Raw genomic sequence first — 26,651 nt, forward strand, 5'->3', positions numbered from 1 at the left:
TTAAAACCACACATGGACGCGTAGTTGGAGAACCAGACCTGTTTACTCCCCGCTTTGAGCGGAGTTTTCTCCGCATTTTTATATTTAGTCAAGTTTTGACTAAATATTTTAACATCGAGGGGGAATCGAAACGAGGGTCGTGGTGTATGTGCGTGTGTGTGTGTGTGTGTGTGTATAGAGCGATTCAGACTAAACTACTGGACCGATCTTTATGAAATTTGACATGAGAGTTCCTGGGTATGAAATCCCCGAACGTTTTTTTTTCATTTTTTTGATAAATGTCTTTGATGACGTCATATCCGGCTTTTCGTGAAAGTTGAGGCGGCACTGTCACGCCCTCATTTTTCAACCAAATTGGTTGAAATTTTGGTCAAGTACTCTTCGACGAAGCCCGGGGTTCGGTATTGCATTTCAGCTTGGTGGCTTAAAAATTAATTAATGACTTTGGTCATTAAAAATCTGAAAATTGTAAAAAAAAATAAAAATTTATAAAACGATCTAAATTTACGTTTATCTTATTCTTCATCATTTGCTGATTCCAAAAACATATAAATATGTTATATTCGGATTAAAAACAAGCTCTGAAAATTAAATATATAAAAATTATTATCAAAATTTTTTTTTCGAAATCAATTTAAAAACACTTTCATCTTATTCCTTGTCGGTTCCTGATTCCAAAAATATATAGATATGATATGTTTGGATTAAAAACACGCTCAGAAAGTTAAAACGAAGAGAGGTACAGAAAAGCGTGCTATCCTTCTCAGCGCAACGAATACCCCGCTCTTCTTGTCAATTCCACGTGCACTGCCTTTGCCACGGGCGGTGGAGTGACGATGCTACGAGTATACGGTCTTGCCGCGTTCAGTTTCATTCTGTGAGTTCGACAGCTACTTGACTAAATATCGTATTTTCGCCTTACGCGACTTGTTTTTTTTTTACTCCGCAACTCCGCAGCTCAAAGTGAGACTCCGCATTTCGAATTCCCCAACTCCGTTTTTAGCCAAGTACCGATCGTTCAGTGCATTAGCCTAACTTGAGTCAACTTTTCGCAGCGCGGTCTAACAATAGCTCCAATCAGATCTCTGCCCGCACGCTGTGGCTGGCATGTCAGTTTCGAATCAACTCCCAGCGGGCAGCTGGTACGGTACGTTGAACGCATTATCGCAGCCTCGTTTTCAAAATCTGTCTCTTTTTCAAGGATGGCGTCTTCAGGAAAGCGCGTTTGCAAGACTGACGACAGTGACGTTGAGGAAATACCAGCAAAACATGTTTTAACATAGAGGGGGGAATCGAGACGAGGGTCGTGGTGTATGTGTGTGTGTGTAGAGCGATTCAGACTAAACTACTGGGCCGATCTTTATGAAATTTGACATGAGAGTTCCTGGGTATGATATCCCCGGACGTTTTTTTCTTTTTTTCGATAAATACCTTTGATGACGTCATATCCGGCTTTTTGTAAAAGTTGAGGCGGCACTGTCACACCCTCATTATATTTAGTCAAGTTTTGACTAAATATTTTAACATCGAGGGGGAATCGAAACGAGGGTCGTGGTGTATGTGCGTGCGTGCGTGTGTGTGTGCGTGCGTGTGTGTGTGTGTGTGTGTGTGTGTGTCTGTAGAGCGATTCAGACTAAACTACTGGACCGATCTTTATGAAATTTGACATGAGAGTTCCTGGGTATGAAATCCCCGAACTTGTTTTTCATTTTTTTGATAAATGTCTTTTATGACGTCATATCCGGCTTTTCGTGAAAGTTGAGGCGGCACTGTCACGCCCTCATTTTTCAACCAAATTGGTTCAAATTTTGGTCAAGTATTCTTCGACGAAGCCCGGGGTTCGGTATTGCATTTCAGCTTGGTGGCTTAAAAATTAATTAATGACTTTGGTCATTAAAAATCGGAAAATTGTAAAAAAAAATAAAAATTTATAAAACGATCCAAATTTACGTTTATCTTATTCTCCATCATTTGCTGATTCCAAAAACATATAAATATGTTATATTCGGATTAAAAACAAGCTCTGAAAATTAAATATATAAAAATTATTATCAAAATTAAATTGTCCAAATCATATTAAAAACACTTTCATCTTATTCCTTGTCGGTTTTTGATTCCAAAAACATATAGATATGATATGTTTGGATTAAAAACACGCTCAGAAAGTTAAAACAAAGAGAGGTACAGAAAAGCGTGCTATCCTTCTTAGCGCAACTACTTCCCCGCTTTTCTTGTCAATTTCACTGCCTTTGCCATGAGCGGTGGACTGACGATGCTACGAATACGGTCTTGCTGAAAAATGGCAGCTACTTGACTAAATGTTGTATTTTCGCCTTACGCGACTTGTTTTTCAATTAAATTGATTGAAATTTTGGCAAAGCAATCTTCGACGAAGGCCGGGGTTTGGTATTGCATTTCAGCTTGGTGGCTTACAAACTAATGAGTGAGTTTGGTCATTAAAAATCGGAAACGTCTAATTAAAATTATTTTTTTATTAAACGATCCAAAAACAATTTCATCTTATTCTTCGTCATTTTCTGATTCCAAAAACATATACATATGTTATATTTGGATTAAAAACAAGCTCTGAAAATTAAAAATATAAAAATTATGATCAAAATTAAATTTCCGAAATCGTTTTAAAAACTATTTCATCTTATTCCTTGTCGGTTCCTGATTCCAAAAACATATAGATATGATATGTTTGGATTAAAAACACGCTCAGAAAGTTAAAACGAAGAGAGGTACAGTAAAGCACAGCGCAATCGCTACCGCGCCAAACAGGCTCGTCACTTTCACTGCCTTTTGCACTAGCGGCGGACTACGTTCAGTTTCATTCTGTGAGTTCCACAGCTTGACTAAATGTAGTAATTTTGCCTTACGCGACTTGGTTTTTTTCTTACAGTTTGCACAGCAATATATTTACTCCGTGGTTTTATACATGTAAACTCCACTTTGAATCCCAAAAACTCCACATTCAGCATGGCCTTGCTCCACTTGCCTCATTTCAGGGTAAACAGGTCTGGCAGAACACTTGTCCCTGGAACGGAGCACCGTTGTCTGATTTTACGGTTTGGGGAAAACCTTGCCTCGCAAAGATCTCGTCCAGCTTCGCGATGACAACTTCAGCAGATGTGGACATGATGATTTCTGCTTCAGGGTATCTGCTGTACTCGTCGGTGACATCCATCACGTAATCACCTGTGGGGAACGGACCAGCAAAATCAATTGCTATGGAAACCCATGGTTCTGAGGGAAGAGGGGTAGGAATGACGGGCTCTCGGACAGATGGGCCAGGGTAGGATGCTTGACACGGGATGCATGTCTTCACGATTTCTTCTACCATCTTGTCGATTCCTGGAAACCAGACCTTTTCTCTGATCAGTTTCTTGGTTTTGACTATCCCTTGATGAGAATGATGCGCAATCTCAACGACTTTTCGTTGGAGACTTGCGGGAATGATCAGTCGGTGTCCTCGTAGTAGGGGAAGGGCCCCTAATATGGACCACTTTTTGTTTATTGCTGATAACTAGCTTGTTTTCGTGCAAAGAAGTTTCATTTTGTGTTTGGTAGTCTTTCTTTCTTAGGTGAACCGTTAGGCCTAATTAGAGTAAAATAGCTTTGATACACATTCAGCAAAAATTAAATACAGAAAAAATCACAAAGGGTCCATATTAGGAGCCTGGGCGCCTAATATGGACCAGTGAAGCGGCCTTCACGAATCACTGTAAAAAGCCCCCTATATTTCAAAATAACATGATACAAATTAGTGTACAAGTCAGCCTAATTAAAATATGCTCTAGATTTATCTGTTTCGGGTTGATGAGAGCATTATTTGAAGCACACCAGGAAACTAAAGAAGCTTATCAAAAACAGAGTGAAAATAAGTGAAATTATCAACTTCCACGAAAAGAAGACTTTTCGTTGCATTTTTTTAAAATCTCGAGGGCTAGTTATAGGTTATTACCAGCAAGCTTCTTAATTAATTAATGACAATAGCCTTAAGCTTTTATTTTATTCTATTTGTTAAAGGTGGTCCATATTAGGGGACTCGCACATACTTTGAGATTTTGCTATTATTTTTTGTTTGCAGTAGAAACTCGGGGTCAACACTGTTACATGTAAAATGTAACAAATACGGTTTTAGCTGTCATATATAACCATTTCTGTTTGATAAAAGCTTTGGCTGTGGACAGAAACGAGTCCGTTTTAGGCGGCAAATTTAGAGTGAACGCTGCCAAAAGTGAAAAAAGAGAAAAAGCCCAACCGTTTTGAGGTTTGTGTTTCTGCAACTGTTTTGACATGTGCAAGTTATCCAGAGGGGGTGAACACAACGAATAAAACTTTTTTGAGCGCTCTAGCGCCATTAGTTGGTGGTGGTCCATATTAGGAGCCGGTCCATATTATGAGCCCTTCCCCTACTTATCACGCCATCATGTACAGAGAGTTATCTTTGAATCGGGCGTATTCTGTCAAGTTGCAGTCCCATCGTCCTGACTGAACTGCACACATCAGGTTTTCTAGCGTGTCATTGCTTTGGGGATTGCGTTTCTGGTGACGTACCTTATGTACTCTTCTCCAGCGTTTTCCCGTTTTGGTGGTGTTTGAGGGTGGCGGCTGATGTAGTCTGCTGGATTTAGATCATCTCGTCCTGGACGATATATCAGGGTCATGTTGTATGGCATCAGTCGCAACCTCCACCGTTCAATTCTGGCTGTTGTCGGCTTCCGGCTTTGCATGATTCCAAGAAGCGGCTTGTGATCGGTGACTACAGTGAATGAAGATACAGGTGAAAATGTTCTACTCCGTAGACAACCGCCAACATCTCTCGGTCTGTCTGTGAGTAGCGTTGTTCTGTGTCTGTCAGTGCTCGACTGGCATAACAGATGACCTTGTTCTTTTGCATCAGAATAGCTCCAAGTCCAATGGGGCTAGCATCAACCAAGACTGTTGTGTCTTCCGTTTGGCTGAAGAACGACATGACAGGAGTGTTTGTCAACGAGTGTTTGAGCTTGTCGAACGCTTGTTCTTCCTTTGTCCATTTCCACACAGTCTCTTTTCTTGTCAGCTTCCTCTGTGATTGAAGCATAGCCGGGGATGAAGCTTGAAATGTACTGTGTCATCCCGAGGAATGATCTCACCTCACTGACATTTTCTGGTGCGGACGTGTTTTTGATGGTCTTCACCTTCTCAGGATCTGCAGACACTCCTTTCTCGCCAAACTTATGACCGAAGAAAGTCAGTTCATTCACAGAGAAGACACTTTTCCTTGTTTAGTCTGACACCGTTCTCTTCAAGTCTTTGTAGAGTTATTCGCAGACTTTCGTCATGATCTTGTTGTGATCTGCCATGTATGATGATGTCATCTGACAAGTTTTTTGTGCTGGGGATGCCTTGGAGTAGACCAGCAATGGTGTTTTAAAAGATTTCTGACGTCGCGTTGACATCAAAAAGTAGACGCTTGTACCTTCTGAGTCCAACATTACATGGGTCGTGAACGTTGTGATGTACCTGCTGTTCTCTTCAAGTTCCAGCTGGTGGTAGGCGTTTCTCATATCAAGTTTTGAGAAGACAGTAGATCCATTGAGGTCTGCTACTTCTTCTTATTCTTCTGTGTTCGTGGGCTGAAACTCCCACGTACACTCGTGTTTTTTGCACGAGTGGAATTTTACGTGTATGACCGTTTTTTTACCCCGCCATTAATTTTAGGCAGCCATACGCCGTTTTCGGAGGAAGCATGCTGGGTATTTTCGTGTTTCTATAACCCACCGAACTCTGACATGGATTACAGGATCTTTTTCGTGCGCACTTGGTCTTGTGCTTGCGTGTACACACGGGGGTGTTCGGACACCGAGGAGAGTCTGCACAAAAGTTGACTCTGAGAAATAAGTCTCTCGACGAACTCACGCTGACAGCGGCCAACTGGATACAAATCCAGCGCGCTACCGACTGAGCTACATCCCCGCCCGAGGTCTGCTACAAGATCACCCATAGTTGGCATGGGGTGTTTTTCTCTTGAAATCACCTTGTTTGCTTCTCGCATGTCGATGCATACCCTCACGCCTCCAGTCTTCTTTGGAACAACAACCACTGGGCTGATCCATGGGGTAGGGCCTTGCACTTGTTCAATGATGTCGAGACGTTCCAATCATCTCCAGTTCGGCTTCAACATCTTTACGCACGTGGAATGGAATGCACCTATGTTGTTGTGCCACAGGTTGAATGTTCTGGTCAATGTGAAGTTTCACTTTCACGTCCTTGATTTTGCCGACTCCATCACTAAACAGTGAAGGAAAGTCATCAGCGATGATCTTTGGCGAGCTTGTCGAAAAAGCAAACTGGATGATTTTCAGCGCCTGGGCTGTCTCGGCACTCAGGAGATTTCCGGTACCTTCTGTATCCGTTATGTATATCTTGGCGTTGACTGTCTTTTGGCGAAAAGTTATGTCAGTCATGAAGAAACCTTTCATCGGAAGTGGTGTCTTGGATCCAAATGCATAGATGAGTGGACATGGATTGTGAAGTGTTGCTTGTGGGCGTAATTTGCTGAAAACGCTCCAGGAAAGAACATTCACTGTCGCACCTGTGTCGACTATGAAAGGTATCTGGGTGTCGCATATGGTCGCATGGACGACCGGTGTCTTATGAATCGCTGTCTTCTGTTTTACAGAAAACTGACTCGTCGCTTGACGTCTCACATCCAACTTCTCTGGAAACTGTGGTATCCTTCACCACGACGTGTCTGACTTTTTGGCTTTTGCAGACACGTGCAAAATGTCAGACTTTTGCGCAAAGTTTGCATGTTTTCCCTTTCGCTGGACATCCTGGGAACTGTCCACCACAGTAGAAGCATGTCTTGCTGCTTGAAGCCGTGTTATGCGTGCGTTTGAAATCCTTGTGACCATCCTTGTGGGACAGGCTGTGAGTGCGAAAGTGATGCGATCCACGACTCTGAGAATATCTTCTCTGCTTGTTGATAGAGAGCGCGTTGACTGATCCCTCAATTCCTACAGCACGAGTCTCAGAAAGTTCCAAAGCACGAGCTTCTGCTAACAGATGGTCTAGGTCAAAATTGTCACGCAGAGCTTGTCTTCTTAGACGTTGTGAGTGACAACCCTGAAGAATCTGAGTGAGTATCTCTTGATCATTGTTGTGGAACTCACATGTAGATGCGAGTGCTCGCAATCTAGTGTGGAATGTATCTATCGATTCACCCTCTAGTTGAGTCGACTTTCGAAACCGGAGCACTTCGTATGCAGTGTTTTTCTTGGGGGTAAAGACAAGTACTCGGTCAATGAGTTTCTGAGTGTCACATACTCGTTTGGTACTGCTCGTCCTTCAACTGACCTGACGCGTAGCACCAGCTCCTTTCTTCTCCTCGCTGAAAGACTCTACAATGTTGTATACTTCGTCACCACAAAAATGGAGAAGCAATTCCTTCTTTCGAGCATCTTTTGTGATGTCAAGCGCACAGAGTAAGTTTTCGAAACGTGCTACCCGGCCACCTCTTCCACCTGACGCCGGTGTCACGGCGTGAGTTTACACTGTCCTGAGTTTACGCTGTGGCCCCAATGCGCATGCGTCGAAAGATACGTCACTTCCTGACCAAATTCACAGCGTCGTGAGTTTATGATGATGTGATACCAAAGCATTTTTGAGGTTGCCACGGTGACCGTCTTTGTTTCGCCGATCGCGTTCGCCACTGTATCAAAGAATTCAGTGGGAAATCGATGGGTTTGTGTTTGTCAGTGGTCTGCGAGTGTTGGAAGAAAAGGTGTAGATTTTTTTCTCAACAAATTTAGATTAGATTTGAATTTTAGAATAGTGGGAATCGATGGTTTTGTGTTTGTTACCTTGGACTATTTATAATTATATGCTCCCTCGTAGAGATTGTTTTAGTCACCTTTTTCATGTTTGTGTTTAAAAAAAACCACACATAAAGCTGGATATGTTCGGAATCAGAAATGCTTCCTCTAGTTGCCAAAATCAAAATGGATACTTGTCTTATACATGCGTCTGGGTTTGAGTTGACTTAAGTGTTGTTTGTTGCAGTGACATAAATGAATTATCGTGATAATCAAAATAAAGAGAGAAATAGCAAATTGTAAATGTGTTAACATAAACTTGAATGAACGTTTACTCTCTCTCATCCTTGGTTCCCAGAGTCGCCGCATGCGCCCCAGTGTGGTGGGTGTTTTTGGGTGGGGTTCTGTTCTGTTTTCTTCTGTTCTGTATTTTTGTTTGTATTTCAAAGAAAGCATCTGATCAGCGAACTGTTCCATCGTGCGGGTTATGATCACTAAAAACGTGATTGACACCTTCCTTACTCAAAGTGAAAACAACCGGCTTCGAGTTCGGCAAATTCACGATGGCGGAAGTGACGCATATTTCGACGCACGCGCATTGGGACCACTGCGTAAACTCAGGACAGTGTAAACTCACGCCGTGACACCGGCAGATTGTTCGTCAGAGAAGACGCTGAAGGCTTCTCAAACGAAGGTAGGGCAGCAGCCATTGTTCTCACTCGAATTATTGGAATATCCTCGTCGCCAGTGTCATATCTTGCATTCATCCGCTATCAGTGGTAACAGGGAGTACACAGCTCGTGTGTTCTGCTTAGTATTTATTCAGGTTTGGCACATGGTTGTAAATGGCGGTTGAGTGCCAAGACTCCCAGGGTGCAGTATACTAAATAGTATGTATAAAACATGGATCGGAATACGATCGGAATAATAGGGTCATTCTTTCTTTCTTTATTTGGTGTTTAACGTCGTTTTCAACCGTTCAATGTTATATCGCGACGGGGAAAGGGGGGAGATGGGAAATAGGGTCATGGACACAACAGCAACAAGTTTACTTCTATTTGCAAATAGATCAGGACACTCCTGACTGTAAGGTTCCTTTTGAAAGTTGTGTTTATGCAAAAACTTTGGTATGATCACTTGCATTTTTAATTGCAAGCTGAACAGTGTACAGAAAATATTCATGCTGTAGGTAAAATAACTCTTCAGGGTTCATCAGTTACTGGTTATGAGATGAATAGAAATTCAGTGTGATGTGTACAAGTTTTGCATGTTGTGAGACCTAACTTTTCACCCAAACAGTATGACATGCATGCACACAGACTTCAAGGTGAAGTTTTAGAAAATAAGAGAGTAGTTTTGTGTAAAGGCCCAGCCACACTTGCTTATAGTGGCTTTGGATGTTCTTACACAGAACTCTGCTAGCGGCCTCACATTAAACCACAAGGAAAAGGCTCGGTCTAATTCTTAGCAAGAAACGTAAACCAAGGTAGGTTTAACCAAATAGAATATGGTGCTAATCGGTCATGACTTCAAACAAGATGGTGGGAATCAATTCAATTTCTTCCAAGCAGCTTTGCGAACTTCTTGACTTGTATTGAAGTCATGAAGCAGTCTGGAACACATCATCTACATCTTTCTTCAGAGAAATTTTGCATGAAGTGTGGAGCCAAGTGAAACTGTGCAAGTTATGTAAACTATGTATAAGCGTGTGGCCATTTGGTAAAATCCCGCTTTTTGAAAAAATGTCGCAGGGTGATGCATAAGCCGTAGAAAATATTCCGTTTGGCCAGACCTAAACTTTGTTGGCATTGCTATTTGATTATAATGGATAGTTCTTTTTGTTTTGTACATGAACCCCCTCTTTAACCTCGTCAAACAGTATCCTATCGATCACCACGCCTTTGCAGACGACAACCAGTTGTACAAAGACAGTGAGATTGATCAAATTGATACCACTGTGAGTGAAATGAAAGACTGTGTTGTTGCTGTAAAGGCGTGGATGACGGCTAACAAACTACAGCTAAACGACTCGAAAACTGAATCCATGCTTGTCAGGTCCCAGTACAGATCTTTCCCTGAAAATTCTTTGCCTTCTAGCATTCATGTCGGCGATAGCGACGTCAACTTTGTCTCTTCTGTGACTAATCTTGGCGTTACCTTCGACCACTTCCTCAACCTTTCCCAGCACGTCCAAAACATCCGCACAATTGCGTACAGTAACTTGAGGAAAATCAGTTCTATCCGCCACTATCTTACCCCCCAAGCCGCTCAAACTCTAGCCTGTTCTCTAGTTCTATCCAGAATAGACTATTGCAACAGCCTGTTCTATGGCTGTGATCAAAAACTTGTCGAGTCACTCCAAAAGGTACAAAACTCTGCCGCCAAATTGATATATCGTTCTAAGAAGTTTGATCATGTCACACCACTTCTTCGTTCCCTTCATTGGCTTCCCGTGTCCGCTCGTATCAGATACAAGCTTGCTTGTATCTGTTTCTCTGCCAAATTTGAAGATGGCCCTAAATACCTCAAGGAACTGCTCGTCACATATGACAATCCCTCTGACTACAACCTCCGCTCACGCGCTGACAGTCGCAAACTGGAAACTCTCGAGCGAAGCTTGCCTTCTTTTGGAGATCGCTCGTTTGCTTCTGCGGCTGCCATTGTCTGGAATTCTCTCCCTTCCTCCGTTTGCCATTCTGCTTCTAAGGACTCTTTCCGCAGTTCCCTTAAAACACACCTTTTTCGCGAATCCTTGTAAATTGTCCTTGCCATCTTTATAGACTGTTAGAGGTGAAGTTAGATTCGTTGTTTGAATGTGTCTTTTCTTTGTATAGTTGCTTCAGTTTTGATTGAGCCATAGGGTTGTGTATGAAATTTGCATTTAGTCTTTCTTTTTCTTGCTGAGTGTATGTACAGTCTAGAGAGGAGACGGACATGGTGTGAGCTTGTCCAGGGGGGTATATGAACATCTCAGTGGCAGGGGGATGGAAGCACTTGCTAATGAGTGGGAGTGTGTATGCGCGTGGTGTGCACGAGGATGTATGCACGTGAGTGATATTTGTAAATGTGTATTATATATATCATCTTTGTATTTATATTATTGAAATTGTTATATCTCGATGTACAGCGCTAAGAGCATAGTTAAATTTGTGAAGCGGCGCTATATAAGCTATCTTTATTATTATTATTATTATTATAGAGTCAAAAGACTTTTGCAGGATGATATTGTTTGCAATAGATGTATTCACAGGTGATCTTGTTTGCAATAGATGTATTCACAGGTGATCTTGTTTGCAATAGATGTATTCACTGGTGAGAGCATCTGTGTGTGTGTGCTGGTATGGGAGCCATTTTTCCAATCTTTGGAATAAAGAAGTACTCGCCTCTTAAAATTTTAATTTCATACCTTCCAGTGTGTGTGTGAATGTGTGTACTATAATTCCTGGCCTGCAAAAACACACGAGTATGCTAACTTACAAAGGAATATGTTCTCTATACTAAAGGCGTAAATCCCAAATAGGGATTTGCAGTATTTTCTTTTATTCCCGCCAAACTGACTGGCGCTCAAATCTTTCCTCCTATTTGCTTGTTTGTAAAAAAACAAAAAAAAACGTCATACATAACTGACCTGTGAAAGGGCAAGTCGATTACTTTTCTGCTCAATGTTTTTTAAAATTCATATTTTTATTACTGTACCAACTGTACATGCGTTTTCTTGCCAAAACCCAGGCACGTGGCTTCTCTCTCTCTCTCTCTCTCTCGATTTTATTTTATTTGATCGCACGCGCGCACACACACACACACACACACACACACACACACATTACAACAACAGAGAAAATAGTCCTCGGCTTAGTTGAACATACACCCCCAACAACAACAAATAAAACCGAAGGTTTTCAGAGCAAGCAGGTGTGCTGAATCAGTTAAAATCATGAATAATGTGGAGCCTTCAAATTAGACTGCGGTAACGAATGTCAGAATGTCAAACGAAGTGTAAGAAAGCTACTCATCGAGATGATGGAATGTGTTACGATAGCAGGTTTGGTGAGCAGTTTAGATGCACAATAACTGTAGCCCGCGGAGGACCGACAGAAAACGAACAGAAGAAAAACGGCAAGGGAGACGGATCACAAAAGTAAAGTATAACCAAAGGAAATTGAACGGGTTTTCTTTTTTTCAGAGTAAACCTGCAGGCAGTAAGTTAAAATGCAACCATAACCAATTAATACCTTTTTGCAGTTGATAGTTTTTTTGTTTTTGTTTTAAATTTAGAATACAGAAGCGTACGATGTTGCAATCAGCAATGTATTCTCGTCCCTTTGTTCACGGTGGATTCCACCTATTGTAGACTCTAGCTGTTTGGCCTGTATTTGCTAAACCGTGAAAATCAATTAAACAAACTGCACAGCTACAGTTTGTGTGGGAAGAAGAAAAATACAATACAGTCCAATACAATAAGAAGACAAGTCGCGTAAGGCGAAAATACAACATTTAGTCAAGCCGGCTGTCGAACTCACAGAATGAAACTGAACGCAATGCAATTTTTCAGCAAGACCGTATACTCGTAGCATCGTCAGTCCACCGCTCGTGGCAAAGGCAGTGACATTGACAAGAAGAGCGGGGTAGTAGTTGCGCTGAGAAGGATAGCACGCTTTTCTGTACCTCTCTTCGTTTTAACTTTCTGAGCGTGTTTTTAATCCAAACATATCATATCTATATGTTTTTGGAATCAGGAACCGACAAGGAATAAAATAAAAGTGTTTTTAAATTGATTTCAAAAATTTAATTTTGATTATAATTTTTATATTTTTAATTTTACATATTTATATGTTTTTGGAATCAGAAAATGATGAAGAATAAGATGAACCGGTAAATTTGGATCGTTTTATAAATTTATTTTATTTTTTTTACAATTTTCAGATTTTTAATGGCTGAAATGCAATACCGAAGTCCGGCCTTCGTCGAAGATTTCTTGACCAAAATTTCAATCAATTTGATTGAAAAATGAGGGTGTGACAGTGCCGCCTCAACTTTTATCAAAGGTATTTATCAAAAAAAATTCCGGGGATATCATTCCCAGAAACTCTCATGTCAAATTTCATAAAGATCGGTCCAGTAGTTTGGTCTGAATCGCTCTACACACACACGCGCACACACAGACAGACACACACACACACACACACACACACACACACACACACACACATACACCACGACCCTCGTCTCGATTCCCCCTCTATGTTAAAACATTTAGTCAAAACTTGACTAAATGTAAAAAATAGAAACAAATCACGTATGATACCCATTCTCAGTCATGAGGTGCAAATGCTGTCGTGGGTCATTTTTATAAACACGAATAATATTCGATCATTTTGAGGCCCAAGATGGCACGGAATTTTGGTCCAAAAACGTGTTTTGGGTTCTCAACATTGTTAGGTACTTTGAACACCATAGAATCATTGCGCGATGTATCTTTTTCATCGTCAACCTCTTTTTTGCAATAAAATAATTCTGTTTAAAGTGTTTTATTAACATTTGACACTTTTTTTTGTCAGAATCGTTTTTTTAGCATCAGTGCCGTCACCCATCTTCTAGACCAACTGTCCAATCTTCTCGCTTTTTATGTATTTTCACCGGAAAATATAAAGGTGTACGTCTGCGTAGTAAAAGAGAGATAGTTTAAGAATTTTCAGGGATCATTTTAGACATTCTGCAGTGGAGGATTTAGGGGGAGGGGGGCTAAGGGGGCCCGGGCCCTCCCCTTCAGGGAAAAAAATAAAAATAAATAGAGAGAGAGAGATAATTAAATGACAGTTTCTGAGCTCAGGTGACCCTAGATTGTAGCATTTTGCTTCCTTGAAAAAATAAAATTCGAGGGGGGGCATGCCCCCGGACCCCCCTAGCATGTTTAGGAGCTTCGCGCCCTCAATTAGGGCGCTTTGCGCCTTCAATTCAGGCGCTTCGCGCCTTCAAGTTTGTGCAAAAAAGATCCTGGATCCGCCTTTGTTCTGTCAAAGTAAAATAAATTGCCTTTTTAGGGAAATTTATTATGTGCATATAATATCTATCCAAAAAATTAAATATGTTCATAAATACTGAGACATTGCTCTGCTGTTACATCAAGGGACCTGTTTAGAGTAAAAATTCAACTGACATACTTCAGCATTCTATCTTTATTTTTCTGGAAGATGAAAGTTTCCCCAAAACAACATGTTTTATCCCAAAAAGGCCACAAACAAAAACATCACTTTTGACAAATAATTCGTTCAAATGTCAATTTTTAGGACAAAGAACATTTCTCCGATGATTTTTTTTATCAAGAACCCTGAAATAAGAATTGACAAGCTTGCCCAAAAAAATCAATCATAATATCTGTGCCACCTCTGCCTTTAAACTGTCATTATGTACACTGACTGGCGACTTTTGACAGCAGGGTCCTCCGAACGATGCATACGTTATTGGCGCCTGGCTACGGTGATGCACATGATGCAACATTCTGACTCGTTTATCATCGAGGTATACGGCTGACTTTGTAATGAACTATGAAACATAGAAGGAAAAGAAGATTAACATTTTGAGCTTTTAAATCAAATTAAAGTCGATGAATTTGTGGATGTTGCCTCTGGATGACAACGTGGCAGCGTTCACGCGAAGAGATTTTTTTTCAGATTATTACTTCTACATTTTATTGCTCAGATCAATGCACGTACTTGGGGCAGATCTGAATTTCACACTGGCGAATTATTATTATGGATTGTTACAGGTGTTTGTTAAAATGTTATGCAATTTTTCGAAGGAAGTTTTTAATCTCGTCATAGGATTGCATGTTCACTTGTGTCCAAAAACAATCATGACTTTGCATGTCTTTCAGAAAGTTTATTGATACACACACTGCTAAAGTTTTATGTGCGTGTAAGCACTGACGCAATTTTGCTGGGCCTGTAAACACGCTACATATTTAAGCGATGATTCTGGTGCCATAGTGATGCCCAGCCAACCGTGACCGTAGCATGTTTTAAGAGGCACGCAGCGATAACAGCTGTAAGCGCGAAACAGCGTGAACGTTCCATTTTTATATTTAGTCAAGTTTTGACTAAATATTTTAACATCGAGGGGGAATCGAAACGAGGGTCGTGGTGTATGTGCGTGTGTGTGTGCGTGCGTGCGTGTGTGCGTGTGTGTGTGTGTGTGTGTAGAGCGATTCAGACTAAACTACTGGACCGATCTTTATGAAATTTGACATGAGAGTTCCTGGGTATGAAATCCCCGAACGTTTTTTTCATTTTTTGGATAAATGTCTTTGATGACGTCATATCCGGCTTTTCGTGAAAGTTGAGGCGGCACTGTCACGCCCTCATTTTTCAACCAAATTGGTTGAAATTTTGGTCAAGTAATCTTCGACGAAGCCCGGGGTTCGGTATTGCATTTCAGCTTGGTGGCTTAAAAATTAATCAATGACTTTGGTCATTAAAAATCTGAAAATTGTAAAAAAAAATAAAAATTTATAAAACGATCCAAATTTACGTTTATCTTATTCTCCATCATTTGCTGATTCCAAAAACATATAAATATGTTATATTCGGATTAAAAACAAGCTCCGAAAATTAAATATATAAAAATTATTATCAAAATTAAATTGTCCAAATCAATTTAAAAACACTTTCATCTTATTCCTTGTCGGTTCCTGATTCCAAAAACATATAGATATGATATGTTTGGATTAAAAACACGCTCAGAAAGTTAAAACAAAGAGAGGTACAGAAAAGCGTGCTATCCTTCTTAGCGCAACTACTACCCCGCTCTTCTTGTCAATTTCACTGCCTTTGCCATGAGCGGTGGTTTAACATTTTCCGAAACATTGCGTCACATCTGGATAAACAATTGTAACGATCCAAACTTTCGCTTGAAGTATCTCTAGTATGTTGGTAAAATATTCTGAAAGTTTCTAAGCAATCCACCAAGTCATTGCTAAAATGTAGCGCTTTTTGACATGATACCCCAAAAAATTGACGTAAAACGTCCCCGTTTTTGACCGCTCTTGCGATCGACACCTGCATCAGTAGGAATAGCATAGCACACAAAATACGCAAGGTATCAAAACAAAACAATCTGTTCAGGGTAGATAATGGGTTTGACTTTCTTCTCGTAGGTCAAAGTTGCAAAGTTTTGCCTATTGTGATTTTTTTTGGATTTTTCATTCGGCTCTTCCGCTTTTGTATGGTCGATTTTGAGGGTACCTTTACTTGAGCGGCGGTCACGTGATCCCTGTAAAAGAAATATTTAATCCAAAAGGTGATCCTGAAGGTTAAGTGAACGGCCTTAACTGGCATATACCGTTTTAATGAAATGACGCAGTAATGAGCTGGGCTCGAATGTTTTAGTACCTCCCCCCCCCCCCTTTCCTTTTAGTGTCTTTAGTGCTTAGAGTGTCGTGGGTACGGGTGATTACTAAGATGTTGATTGGATGTTTGTGACTCTAGCAAAAGTTTGATTATGTATACATGTACATGCTAGGGTGTGGAGGAGAACTTTGAGAACTTCGGAAGAGTGTGGACGTATTTGGTAGTGTGCTCCACTAACTCAGGAGATGTAGTCAACTTTGTATTGTGGCGTGTAGCCACCGGCTTCGGTCGGTAGGCGAAGTGGAGGAGAGAAGAAGATTTTACACTCAGGAATAAAGTTTGCCATGCCAGTATTCTGCTGTTGTCACAATGTCATATGTTGTGTCCGTGAGTGAGAGTCCAGAGAGAGTCCGTAACACATCATGAAACAAGAGAAAACATCTTGTTCCCGAACCCTCCACACTCGTCCTACGTTTTATTCATTTGTGTCCTCCTCCTTCCCATCTCCTTCTCTCACTTCCTTTTCCCTTGTCCTCCTTCTTCGCTTCGTTTGCTCTTCCCGCGTCGTCGTCGTCGTCGCTGTCGTCGTCGTCATCGTCATCGTCGTCGTCATTTAAAATCTCCTCCTCCTCAGTCTACCTCCTTCTTCTCTCTCAGTTTCTCCTTAATCCGTTTTTCTCCCACACTCCAAACTGAGACTACACCCCTAATAACGAGAGGCGGGTGGGTAGTGACGCTAGCGAGAGCATCTGGAGTTTTGCTCAGTGCCAGACCAGCCATGATACAGGACCCAGGCCGATGTCACCTGACGCCTGCCATACCTGAGCTCCCTGGAACATAGCGGCAGGAGTAATATTTTGAGGAGGACGGTGCCTTGCCCTCCCCAATCCTTGAAAATTCTTACCATCCATCTACCTGTGTTGCTGCCTGAGCGTTTGAGAGGAGAATGGGAGAGGATAAGGGTGAAGGGTGTGCGGTGGGAGTTGTAGGGACAGGGAGGCATTTGAAGTGAGATAAGTGATAGTTCACCTAGAAGAGAGAGACAGAGACAGAGAGACACTGCAGAGAGAGACAGATAGACAGAGACAGAGAGACGGAGAACGAGACAGGCAGAGAGAATGACAGCGGACAGAACTAAGAAAGCATCAAGAAAGATCTACGAACTCCCTAAATATAAACTGATCGGGCAAATTATGTAATTGATGTCGGATGAGAAAACCAGATAAGAAAGGAGAAACAGTCAGACATAGAGATTGAGAGAGAGAGAGAGAGAGATGGAGAGAGAGAGAAAGATTTCAACAACAAAGGAACCCTTTGCTGTCTCTGTATAAATATTAATTTCAACATGTAGACCAATGGTAAATCTGTATGCGTTATCGGATACTTCAGCAGTAGGATCCATGTTTTGTTTGTTTAGTTCGTTGGTTAATTGTTTGGTTGTTTGTGTGTTTTGTTCTTTCGCAGTCTTTCATTCATTTTTGCATTTAGTCAAGTTTTGAATGAATTACAATATGTATTATCAGCATGAACATTTCTCAAGTCGATTACAGTATAGCGTTCGTGGGATACCTCGAGCTTCGCTGGGATATAAAATAAATATACCGCGCTGACGGGGATCGAACCTATGACCTTTCGACTCAAACCGCAGCCGGTTTACTAACCGTTGCGCTGTAAAAACTTCCTTGCAATAAGGGAAAAACTAAACTTGTAAAGTGGGAAAGCGGAGAGGCAAAGGCACCCAATATTGAACTCGGTACATTACAGAAGAGGAACTTTTTTCTTGTTTCTTTCTAGCGTATTTTTTGCAGCAAGATAACGTAACAAAGCAGACACATGTTTGGTTGTCTTTATAGAACCTTTTCTTGAACATATATGGAGGGTAAAGACACTGGTGATTTGTGTTTCTTCAAACCGGTGTCTTGTGCCTTTGCTTGTCCAAAGCCGTAGCACAACAAGGGCCTGTCAGTGTCTGTTGCTTCAGTGAATGATTTAGGTCAGCTCGGTTTGATATTCACGAGAAAAGCGTAGTTTGACAGTCCTTATTTATTATTTTTTTTTGCGGTCTGGTGGACACTCGGTTTGATCATAGACCATTTATCCTGGACCGCCAACTAGCTCTCTCTCCGCTCACCTTTCTCTCTATTACGAGGTAGCGGCCTCGCGCATTTAGGAACCTACGCTTTCATGGCCTTTCAGAAATCAGGGGGATGTCATATCCGGTGTCGATTGTAAACATGGACGAAGTTGCCGAGGTAAGTTCTGAACTGCTAAAATAAACTCAGCTAAAGTGCATATGGAACATGTTTTTCGATGAGTTGATGTGTGCAAATTCCGGATTGTATATACAAAGTTAATGTCTTGTAATTCTCGTTAAATATGAGTGTGCCTTCAATATTGCTGTTATAAAACGAGTATATAATTGTATAGTCCTATCAACATTTGTGTGGATTACATACTCGTGCACTTGCACACAGACACTGACACGCCATGCGCAAGCGGTGCACCCACACCCAAAATCACACACACACACAAACACACATTCAGAGTCATTCATTCATTCATTCACGTTCATTCAACCTCAAAGACACGAGACACCAATGCATCTAATGTCTACCTTTCCAAAAGTCTCCCCTTATTTGTTTTTAATGCTTTATTTTTGTTTTCACTGTACAAAAGTATATAGATAGACATGAACATTTGTCAGCAAGCTTGGCTTGGCACCACCATGCTCGAATTGTTTTGGCGATACATACAAATGATAAGAAACCATATTTAGTAAAATGTATGCTGTAGCATTCTGGGGACATTAAAAGAGTGCAAAACGTATCAAATACTTCGAACTGTTCAATATGACAAAGAACGACAAACGTAACAGTAAAAAATATCGAAGCTTTCCGATTTTCCACCAGAAAAAAATAGTGTCCATGAGAACAAAGAAGTATCAGTGCAATGAAGAGTGCACATTTTTCATTATGATTGAAGACAACACCACACCGTCTCATGTGTAAATGTATTTTTCACAACAATGTGCAACTACACTGATCGGGATTTTTTACAAAACAGTCACAGCCTTTTGATTTTTCATATATAGCAGCTTTTTACATTTAGTCAAAACGTCAAGTTTTGACTAAATGTTTTAACATAGAGGGGGAATCGAGACGAGGGTCGTGGTGTATGTGTGTGTGTGTGTCTGTCTGTCTGTGCGTGTCTGTGTGTAGAGCGATTCAGACTAAACTACCAGACCGATCTTTATGAAATTTGACATGAGAGTTCCTGGGAATGATATCCCCGGACGTTTTTTTCATTTTTTCGATAAATACCTTTGATGACGTCATATCCGGCATTTTGTAAAAGTTGAGGCGGCACTGTCACACCCTCATTTTTAAATAAAATTGATTGAAATTTTGGCCAAGCAATCTTCGACGAAGGCCGGACTTTGGTATTGCATTTCAGCTTGGAGGCTTAAAAATTAATTGATGACTTTGGTCATTAAAAATCTAAAAATTGTAATTAAAATTATTTTTTTATAAAACGATCCAAAAATACATGTATCGTATTGTTCATCATTGTCTGATTCCAAAACCATATAAATATGTTATATTCGGATTAAAAACAAGCTCTGAAAATTAAAAACATAAAAATTATGATTAAAATAAAATGTCCGAAATCGATTTAAAAACAATTTCACCTTATTCCTTGTCCGTTCCTGATTCCAAAAACATATAGATATGATATGTTTGGATTAAAAACACGTTCAGAAAGTTAAAAAGAATAGAGATATAGAAAAGCGGGCTATCCTCCTCAGTGCGACCGCTACCGCGCTTTTCTGGATTTTTAATTTCACTGCCTTTGCCACGAGCGGTGGACAGACGATGCTACGAGTGTACGGTCTTGCGGAAAAAATGCAGTGCGTTCAGTTTCATTCTGTGAGTTCGACTGAGCTTGACTAAATGTTGTATTTTCGCCTTACGCGACTTGTTTCCCATTACATCCGTTTTTTGGCGTTAAAGCTTTATGTTCACTAAAGCCGTCACAGAATTATGTAAAGTCTTTTCTTGTATGCTTTTGTTTCCATTGAAGGAATGTCCACAAGCGAACTTTGACGGTTCACGTAACTTTTAGGTTGACCTAGATTTGTTGGGCGTCTGTGCTTGTGTGTGTACGGTGTGTGTGTGTGTGTGTCTGTGTGTGTGTGTGTGTGTGTGTGTATGTGTGTGTGTGTGTGTGTACGGTGTGTGTGTGTGTGTGTCTGTGTGCGCGTGTGCATACGTGCGTGCAGTTTTAATTTTTTTCCTTCTGCTCTTTTTTGATCTAGTCTCTGTTGTTTCCACAACTGAGAGAGGGAGGGTCAAGGTTCTAGATATAGCTTTGAACTTTGTGTGTCTGTCTGTCTGTCTGTGTGTCTGTCTTTCTGTCTATCTATCTATCTGTCTGTCTAACTATCTGTCTATCTATCCATCTATCTATCCATCTATCTATATATCTGCTATCTATCTATCTATCTAGTATCTATTTTTTCTGAACTTTAGCCAGCTAAGTTTTAGTTGATTTCCGTAAGCCTTTTGGATGCGTTAGCAACACACACTGTGAAGGCCTCAGTAAAGCAAACACACTAATAAGGCCCGGATAAGCCCTGAACAGGTAGATAATTAGATAGACAGTTATTAGCAGTTGAATTGTTAGCAATCAAAATTCGAGAGGCCAAAAATATAAAGGGTATGTCACTTATGGAACAACGGAGATATGAATAAAGTTTTGAAAGTATAAAAAAAAAAGATAGACAGTTATTAAAGTCAGTTTGCCTACTGGTAGGCTTAAGTACACAGGCTTGTTGAGTGGGCGAGTTATATAAATGTACGGTAGTTGCAAAAAATGAGGGAAGTGTCATAAACTACCACCCAAGCTGTTTATAAACACGTGCGGTATGAGTTGTATTGTCCAAACCCCTTTCATTGATTTGTTTTGCCATTTACATTGTTGTTTTTTTTATAGTATATTTATTTTAACAGTTAAAGTTTAATGATAGTACGTGTTTCATGTGAGCACCTTGGACATTGACATCAGCGAGTACAAACATTCTTTCGTAAAAAACGTCTTGAATAGAACAGGTCAGTTTTGTGTTTGGGGTAGAAACATGCTTTACTGTGTCCCCTTCGTTGTTGCTGTTATTGTTTTTGTGTTCATAAGCTGAACTTAAAATTGAAATGAGAGAAACAGTTCGGTGTGGGTTGTTGTTTTTCCTCGGGAGGGGGGGGGGGGGGGTATGAGTGCGTGTGTTGTTACTGTGTTTGGTAATACGTTTTGGAAAAAGATACTTCTCACTTTTCCAAGTTTGGCATGATCTGATTTCGTATTACTTGTTTCTTCATTGACATTGTACTACTAAGTCATATGGGACATCGAGCTATCATAATTGGGTGTAACATCTTTTGAGAAGTAATTTCTTTGCTACACTATGAGATCGTGTGCTCTTCAAGTTGTTTTTTCTTGGAGTTAACTCATACATAAATATGCTACAGTAATTTCGACCTTTTTTAAAACTACATTCTACAAAACATTCGGTTAGCTAGCATGACCAAAAGGAATAACTACTAATAGGGCAAAATGAAAACTTTTAGACATTTTACAGTCGTTGAATCACGCATCATGTCACGTTTCTATATTTTTAACAGTAAAAATGTATCAAAATATTTTTTCTGCGTGTTCATGTTGTTCATTGTGTAAAAACAAGACAGTTATTAAGAGTACAACAAACACGTCTGTACAGCGCAAAATGAAGTGAGAATAACATCACGCTTGATCAGAAAGCTGTCACTGTAAAGGCAGAGGGGTCAACACAATTCGATAACAGTTTCATAAATCACTTTTAGGAAGGCAAGTGTGGAAGCTGGTTTTCCCGTTTTTGCGGGAATTTCCGCTAATTGTGCAAAAAAATTATAAACATTTATATGGAGAAGAAAAAAATACTGACAGACTTTCGTCTGTCTTGCTTTGACATACCAGGTGCTAGCAATTTATTTTCTTTTTCTTTCTTATGTTGTTGTTGCGTACGTACCAGCATTCTTTTTAGAGTTTTTTTTTCTCGGTATGCCATTCATTATCATTTTTATTATTATATTCATTATTATCATTCTTCTTCTTCTTCTTCTTCTTCTAAACATCATCATTGCCATTATTATTAACAATGATGTTCTCTAAGTCATATGGATTCTACTATACTGGCAGGCACCTGTTCCTTATAACTTCAAGTACATTTGAAGATTTGTCAGGTGTTCTGATACAAATGACTTGGAGTGGGCTACAGTTTTGGTCTTTTCGCTAGCATCAGGGAAGAGATAAGGACACAACCAGTCAAGACCTCTGCAAGGTCAATATTTCATTAACCGGCTCTTGAACTTTACAACCATAGACCAAAGAGCCACTGAAACGCCTGACAGGCGAGGTACAGTAAATGAGGTACACTTCGTGAATCAGAACTTTACATAAACACAGACGTAATGCCAGTCAACAATTATAACTTTATAAAATGTATGAAAAATCACAGATCCAATTTTTCCTTTCCACAAGAACGTTTGATGCACCATTGACAATATCAAAATACCAACAACAAATAAAAAAGAAATTAAGTAAGAAAGTAAGAAACGGTAATTATAATGCTTAATGGCAACATGAAAGAAAGGTACAAACACACACAAGAAAAGAAAATAAAAGACATGGGACCGACACAGTACACAACATTCAGAGTTGTTTTCAAGTAAGTGTTAAAATAATTAGTAAACATTAGTTATTCATTATGAAAATAATTTGACCGGTAAACAAAATAACTCCTGTGCTCAGGAATATAATTTTAAATGGCTTGCCACTGACCATCTTTGGGCCTGAAGCAAGTCCGGCTAAGATAACGAGATGTGTACAATATGGCAAACATCGCTTTTTTCCCCAAAATTTGTTTTGCAAATCCGACTTATTTACATTGTTTCTTTGCTAGACTCGTGGTTTTGTCGAACTATTTGAATGACTCATTTATGTCCAGCGCGACAGTCACTCGACAAGTTCACTGATGCTGCATTCGTATTTCGTTTGCAGTATGTCAAACCAAAGCTAGTCCATAATAAAAGCTAGCTGATTTCTTCATCAATTTTTTTTTCTATCAAGCATGTACTTCATTTTCATTTACCTTTCGTTCAGGATAACACCAAGTCACATTTGACAAGTATAAATTTAGCCCTTGATAACGCATACCGATTAATGTACTTCCATAAACACATAAAGCTCTAGCCAGGGCTGCTTGTTTAATGAGAATATGAACAACTAAGCAGACGCCAGTTATGGTCATGGATGCCTTTAATTTGACGACAGTTATGGTCATTGCCATGATAAGTCGAATGCAACTCAGCTGACGCCAGTTGGGGTCATGGATGAATATGATGTTAACCAACTGCCGCCAGATTTGTCCAGTTTGGTTCATGGACGAGTCGGGTGCCTCTCTCAGCCACGCTTTTGTAGGGTGGCAAAAATAGTAGTCTATCCACCGTCTATCTTTCACACAGCAATCAGTAATCTGTATATAGTCTGCTCGCATAGCAGAACATGTCGAGTGACCAATGCAACTGCATTTAGCAAGCATAACAGCTTTGGCAGTATATCCTCCGACTTATCAACTGGTAAATGAAGCGTATGTCAACAGTGATTCCTTGCATTATCTAACTGAAAACAATTGTTCCTGAACTCTTAGCAGCCCTGCTAGTACGGTGTGACAAGCATGCACAAGTCTGCAAGTAGCACCAGACCGAACCCATGACTTTTCTGTTAAAGCTGTGATAAATGCAGTTTTATCAGCAAATGATGATCATGGGTAAATCAAAGTTGTGTCAAAATACACATATTTCAAAAAACAAGAAAGAGCTTATCTTCTGTCATTTTCATATGACCGTTCTAAGCGGTATCGATTGTGCTCCGTGTTATCAGTTGCCTTGACCTGCAGTAGAAAAGCAAGTCTTTTTTGTTTTAAATCACAACCTTGTAATAAAAGTTAAAAGATATACAATCAGGAAGCATCATTCCTATACCATATTGGCAGCGAGCCCTCTGAAGTAAAGCCACAGCAACTGTAAAATTCAGAGGCCAGAGTTGAAAAAATAAAGTGGTAAGAACACACAAATAGGTGTACCCCAAGTCTTCAATCATTGTTCATCTTCAGTCCGGTGTTTTGGTGCCCCTTTGTTTTTTTGTTTTTGTTTTTAGCGTTGGGACAGTCACCGGTAAAAGTCACGTTCAGAAGGGAAGCTGGTTGGAGAGATACAGGTTTTCGATGATTGTAGGCGCTCTAGAGACGTTCTCCACCTTGTACTGGTACATTTGCTGGAGACCCTCGCGACTCAGGGACCTCAGCTCAGCCGTCTTGCCCAGGATTCTGGAGAAGAAGTTTGACTTTTTCTGAGCTTCGCTGTTGTAGGTGCAGTGGTCTCGCAGACAGTCGATGATCTTCATCTGCAGCTCCTCCATCTTGCTCTGCTCTTTCAGCCCGTGTCTCACTGCACACACCAATGGTCAATCAATCAATCAATCAATCAATCAATGACGCTTATATCGCGCATATTCCGTGGGTACAGTTCTAGGCGCTCTGCAGTGATGCCGTGTGAGATGAAATTTTATACGGCCAGTAGATTGCAGCCATTTCGGCGCATATTTACCTTTCACGGCCTATTATTCCAAGTCACACGGGTATAGGTAGACAATTATTAACTGTGCCTAAGCAATTTTGCCAGGAAAGACCCTTTTGTCAATCGTGGGATCTTTAACGTGCACACCCAATGTAGTGTACACGGGGGGAGGGTTCGGACACCGAAGAGAGTCTGCACACAAAGTTGACTCTGAAATAAATTTCCGCCGAACCTGGGATCGAACTCACGCTGACAGCGGCCAACTGAATACAAATCCAGCGCGCTACCAACTGAGCTATATCCCCGCCCAGTCAGTCATCAGTCAAAGAGTTTGGCCATAACAGTGAAGTGATTGTAAACCTTAACTGAATTACGATACGTACTCTACGGATCTGGTTCAGGAGAATAATTCTGAGCTCAGCGTTTTTGAGATAAAGAACTTAATTGAAAAACATAGGACATTTTGGTTAGCTTTTTGGGGGGCCCATGCTTAACTGCACAAATTAAGTATTTATTGAACGAATATTTTCGAAAAAGCTCATTTATTGTGTTTGTAGACGTTTACTTCATGACAGTATGTACTTCAGCTCATGTTTACAACAATAATTGGGAGCTCAGCATCAATTTTCAAAACAAAAAAATATGGGTCAACAAGGACATTAACCCTTTCTGGGATAGTTTCTTAAAGGTTGGGTGGTGTCCCTTTTTGTAATTCATCCACTCTTGGTTTTATTGATATTGACGGGTCTTTGATGGTATCTCAATCCTTCCCGTCTAGACGATCATGTTAACCGCCATGATTTGTTCAGGTTTTTATTTCCGATAAAAGCATCCTTCCGCTTCGACAAACACATCTACAACCTGGCTGCCTTCTTTGCAAACTTTTCGCTGAACTGATTTAATAACTAACACCTATCTTAATTTACGAATTTTTTTCAGATCCAAATACGATCCCATACTGCACAGAAAGAGTCCAGGCAAGAGATTTATGTCACGTGTCTGACTGAATGAAAAATGCTCTTATCCTGCCCGCGTGGTATAGTTTGAATATAAGTATCTGAAGGTATACGAGCATGACATAAACCTGCATGTGACAACAGCCGGAGTAGCCAAGTGAAAGACTTTTGATTGTGTTTTTGTGTGCTTTTTATTTTATTTTTTAAAAATTTTTATTGGGGACATTTTCACCATGGGCTTTTCCTTTCACGTACTAATGGTAATATAAAGAACAGTATAGTTTGTAGACAAAGCGGAAAGGAACGAGCACAGCAACAAAGAAAACACATTTGATTGCAGAGCCAAAGCAGAAAGCTTCTCTTTTTTTAGGGGGGGGGAGGGGGGATTTTGTAATTATTTAATGGGGATCATATGACGCATAATTTAGTGTACCGTGCGTGAAGGTAAAGGGGCACAGCAAAGAACGTACATGTGTGACGGGAGTCAAGACTTTTATTTTCAATTTTGATATTATTGATTTCGTGAAGCATAATGCTGGGTATATAATATGCAGCAGGTGACAATACGAACACAATACACAAGAGCAACGTACATGTGACGAGAGCCAGGGCCGCCATGCAGGAAACGGAGGAGATGTCGATGGTCATACGATGCAGACTGAGGCCGAACTCCACGATGGAGTTGACCCAGTCTCCCAGCATCCGCATGCACTGTAGTCGGTGGTACACCTGGCCGTTGTCAAACACGACCTTGTCGTCACACGGCTGGATTCTGCACAGTCAAGTCAAAGGATGTCAGAAAACAACAGAAAACTTAATTTCTTCAAGTTACAATGTATTCAAATTCTTACCATTTTATTTTTGCTTTTTTGGCCTTGTCTC

At 40.4% G+C, this 26,651-nt stretch overlaps 2 protein-coding genes across 2 annotated transcripts in view; one reads left to right on the top strand and one right to left on the bottom strand.

Annotated features, from left to right (window-relative positions):
* Nucleotides 1–8,252: 8,252 nt before the first annotated feature.
* Nucleotides 8,253–11,403, top strand: LOC138959154 (uncharacterized). The gene is made up of 2 exons (XM_070330527.1): nt 8,253–11,055; nt 11,087–11,403. Exon 1 carries the CDS (start codon nt 9,655–9,657, stop codon nt 10,561–10,563), a length of 909 nt encoding a protein of 302 aa, XP_070186628.1. The 5' UTR covers nt 8,253–9,654; the 3' UTR covers nt 10,564–11,055; nt 11,087–11,403.
* A 7,379-nt stretch (nt 11,404–18,782) lies between these two features.
* The window catches only part of LOC138959163 (probable nuclear hormone receptor HR38), a 77,682-nt gene continuing 69,813 nt past the window's right edge, over nt 18,783–26,651 (bottom strand). The window contains exons 8-9 of the mRNA XM_070330539.1: nt 26,363–26,541; nt 18,783–24,684 (exon numbers count right to left, since the gene is read on the bottom strand). Of these exons, the coding sequence (XP_070186640.1) occupies nt 24,425–24,684; nt 26,363–26,541 (439 nt within the window). The 3' untranslated portion in view covers nt 18,783–24,424. The remainder of the gene's footprint in view (nt 24,685–26,362; nt 26,542–26,651) is intronic.

This window comes from Littorina saxatilis, linkage group LG2 (assembly GCF_037325665.1).
Source record: "Littorina saxatilis isolate snail1 linkage group LG2, US_GU_Lsax_2.0, whole genome shotgun sequence".
Taxonomy (NCBI): domain Eukaryota; kingdom Metazoa; phylum Mollusca; class Gastropoda; order Littorinimorpha; family Littorinidae; genus Littorina; species Littorina saxatilis.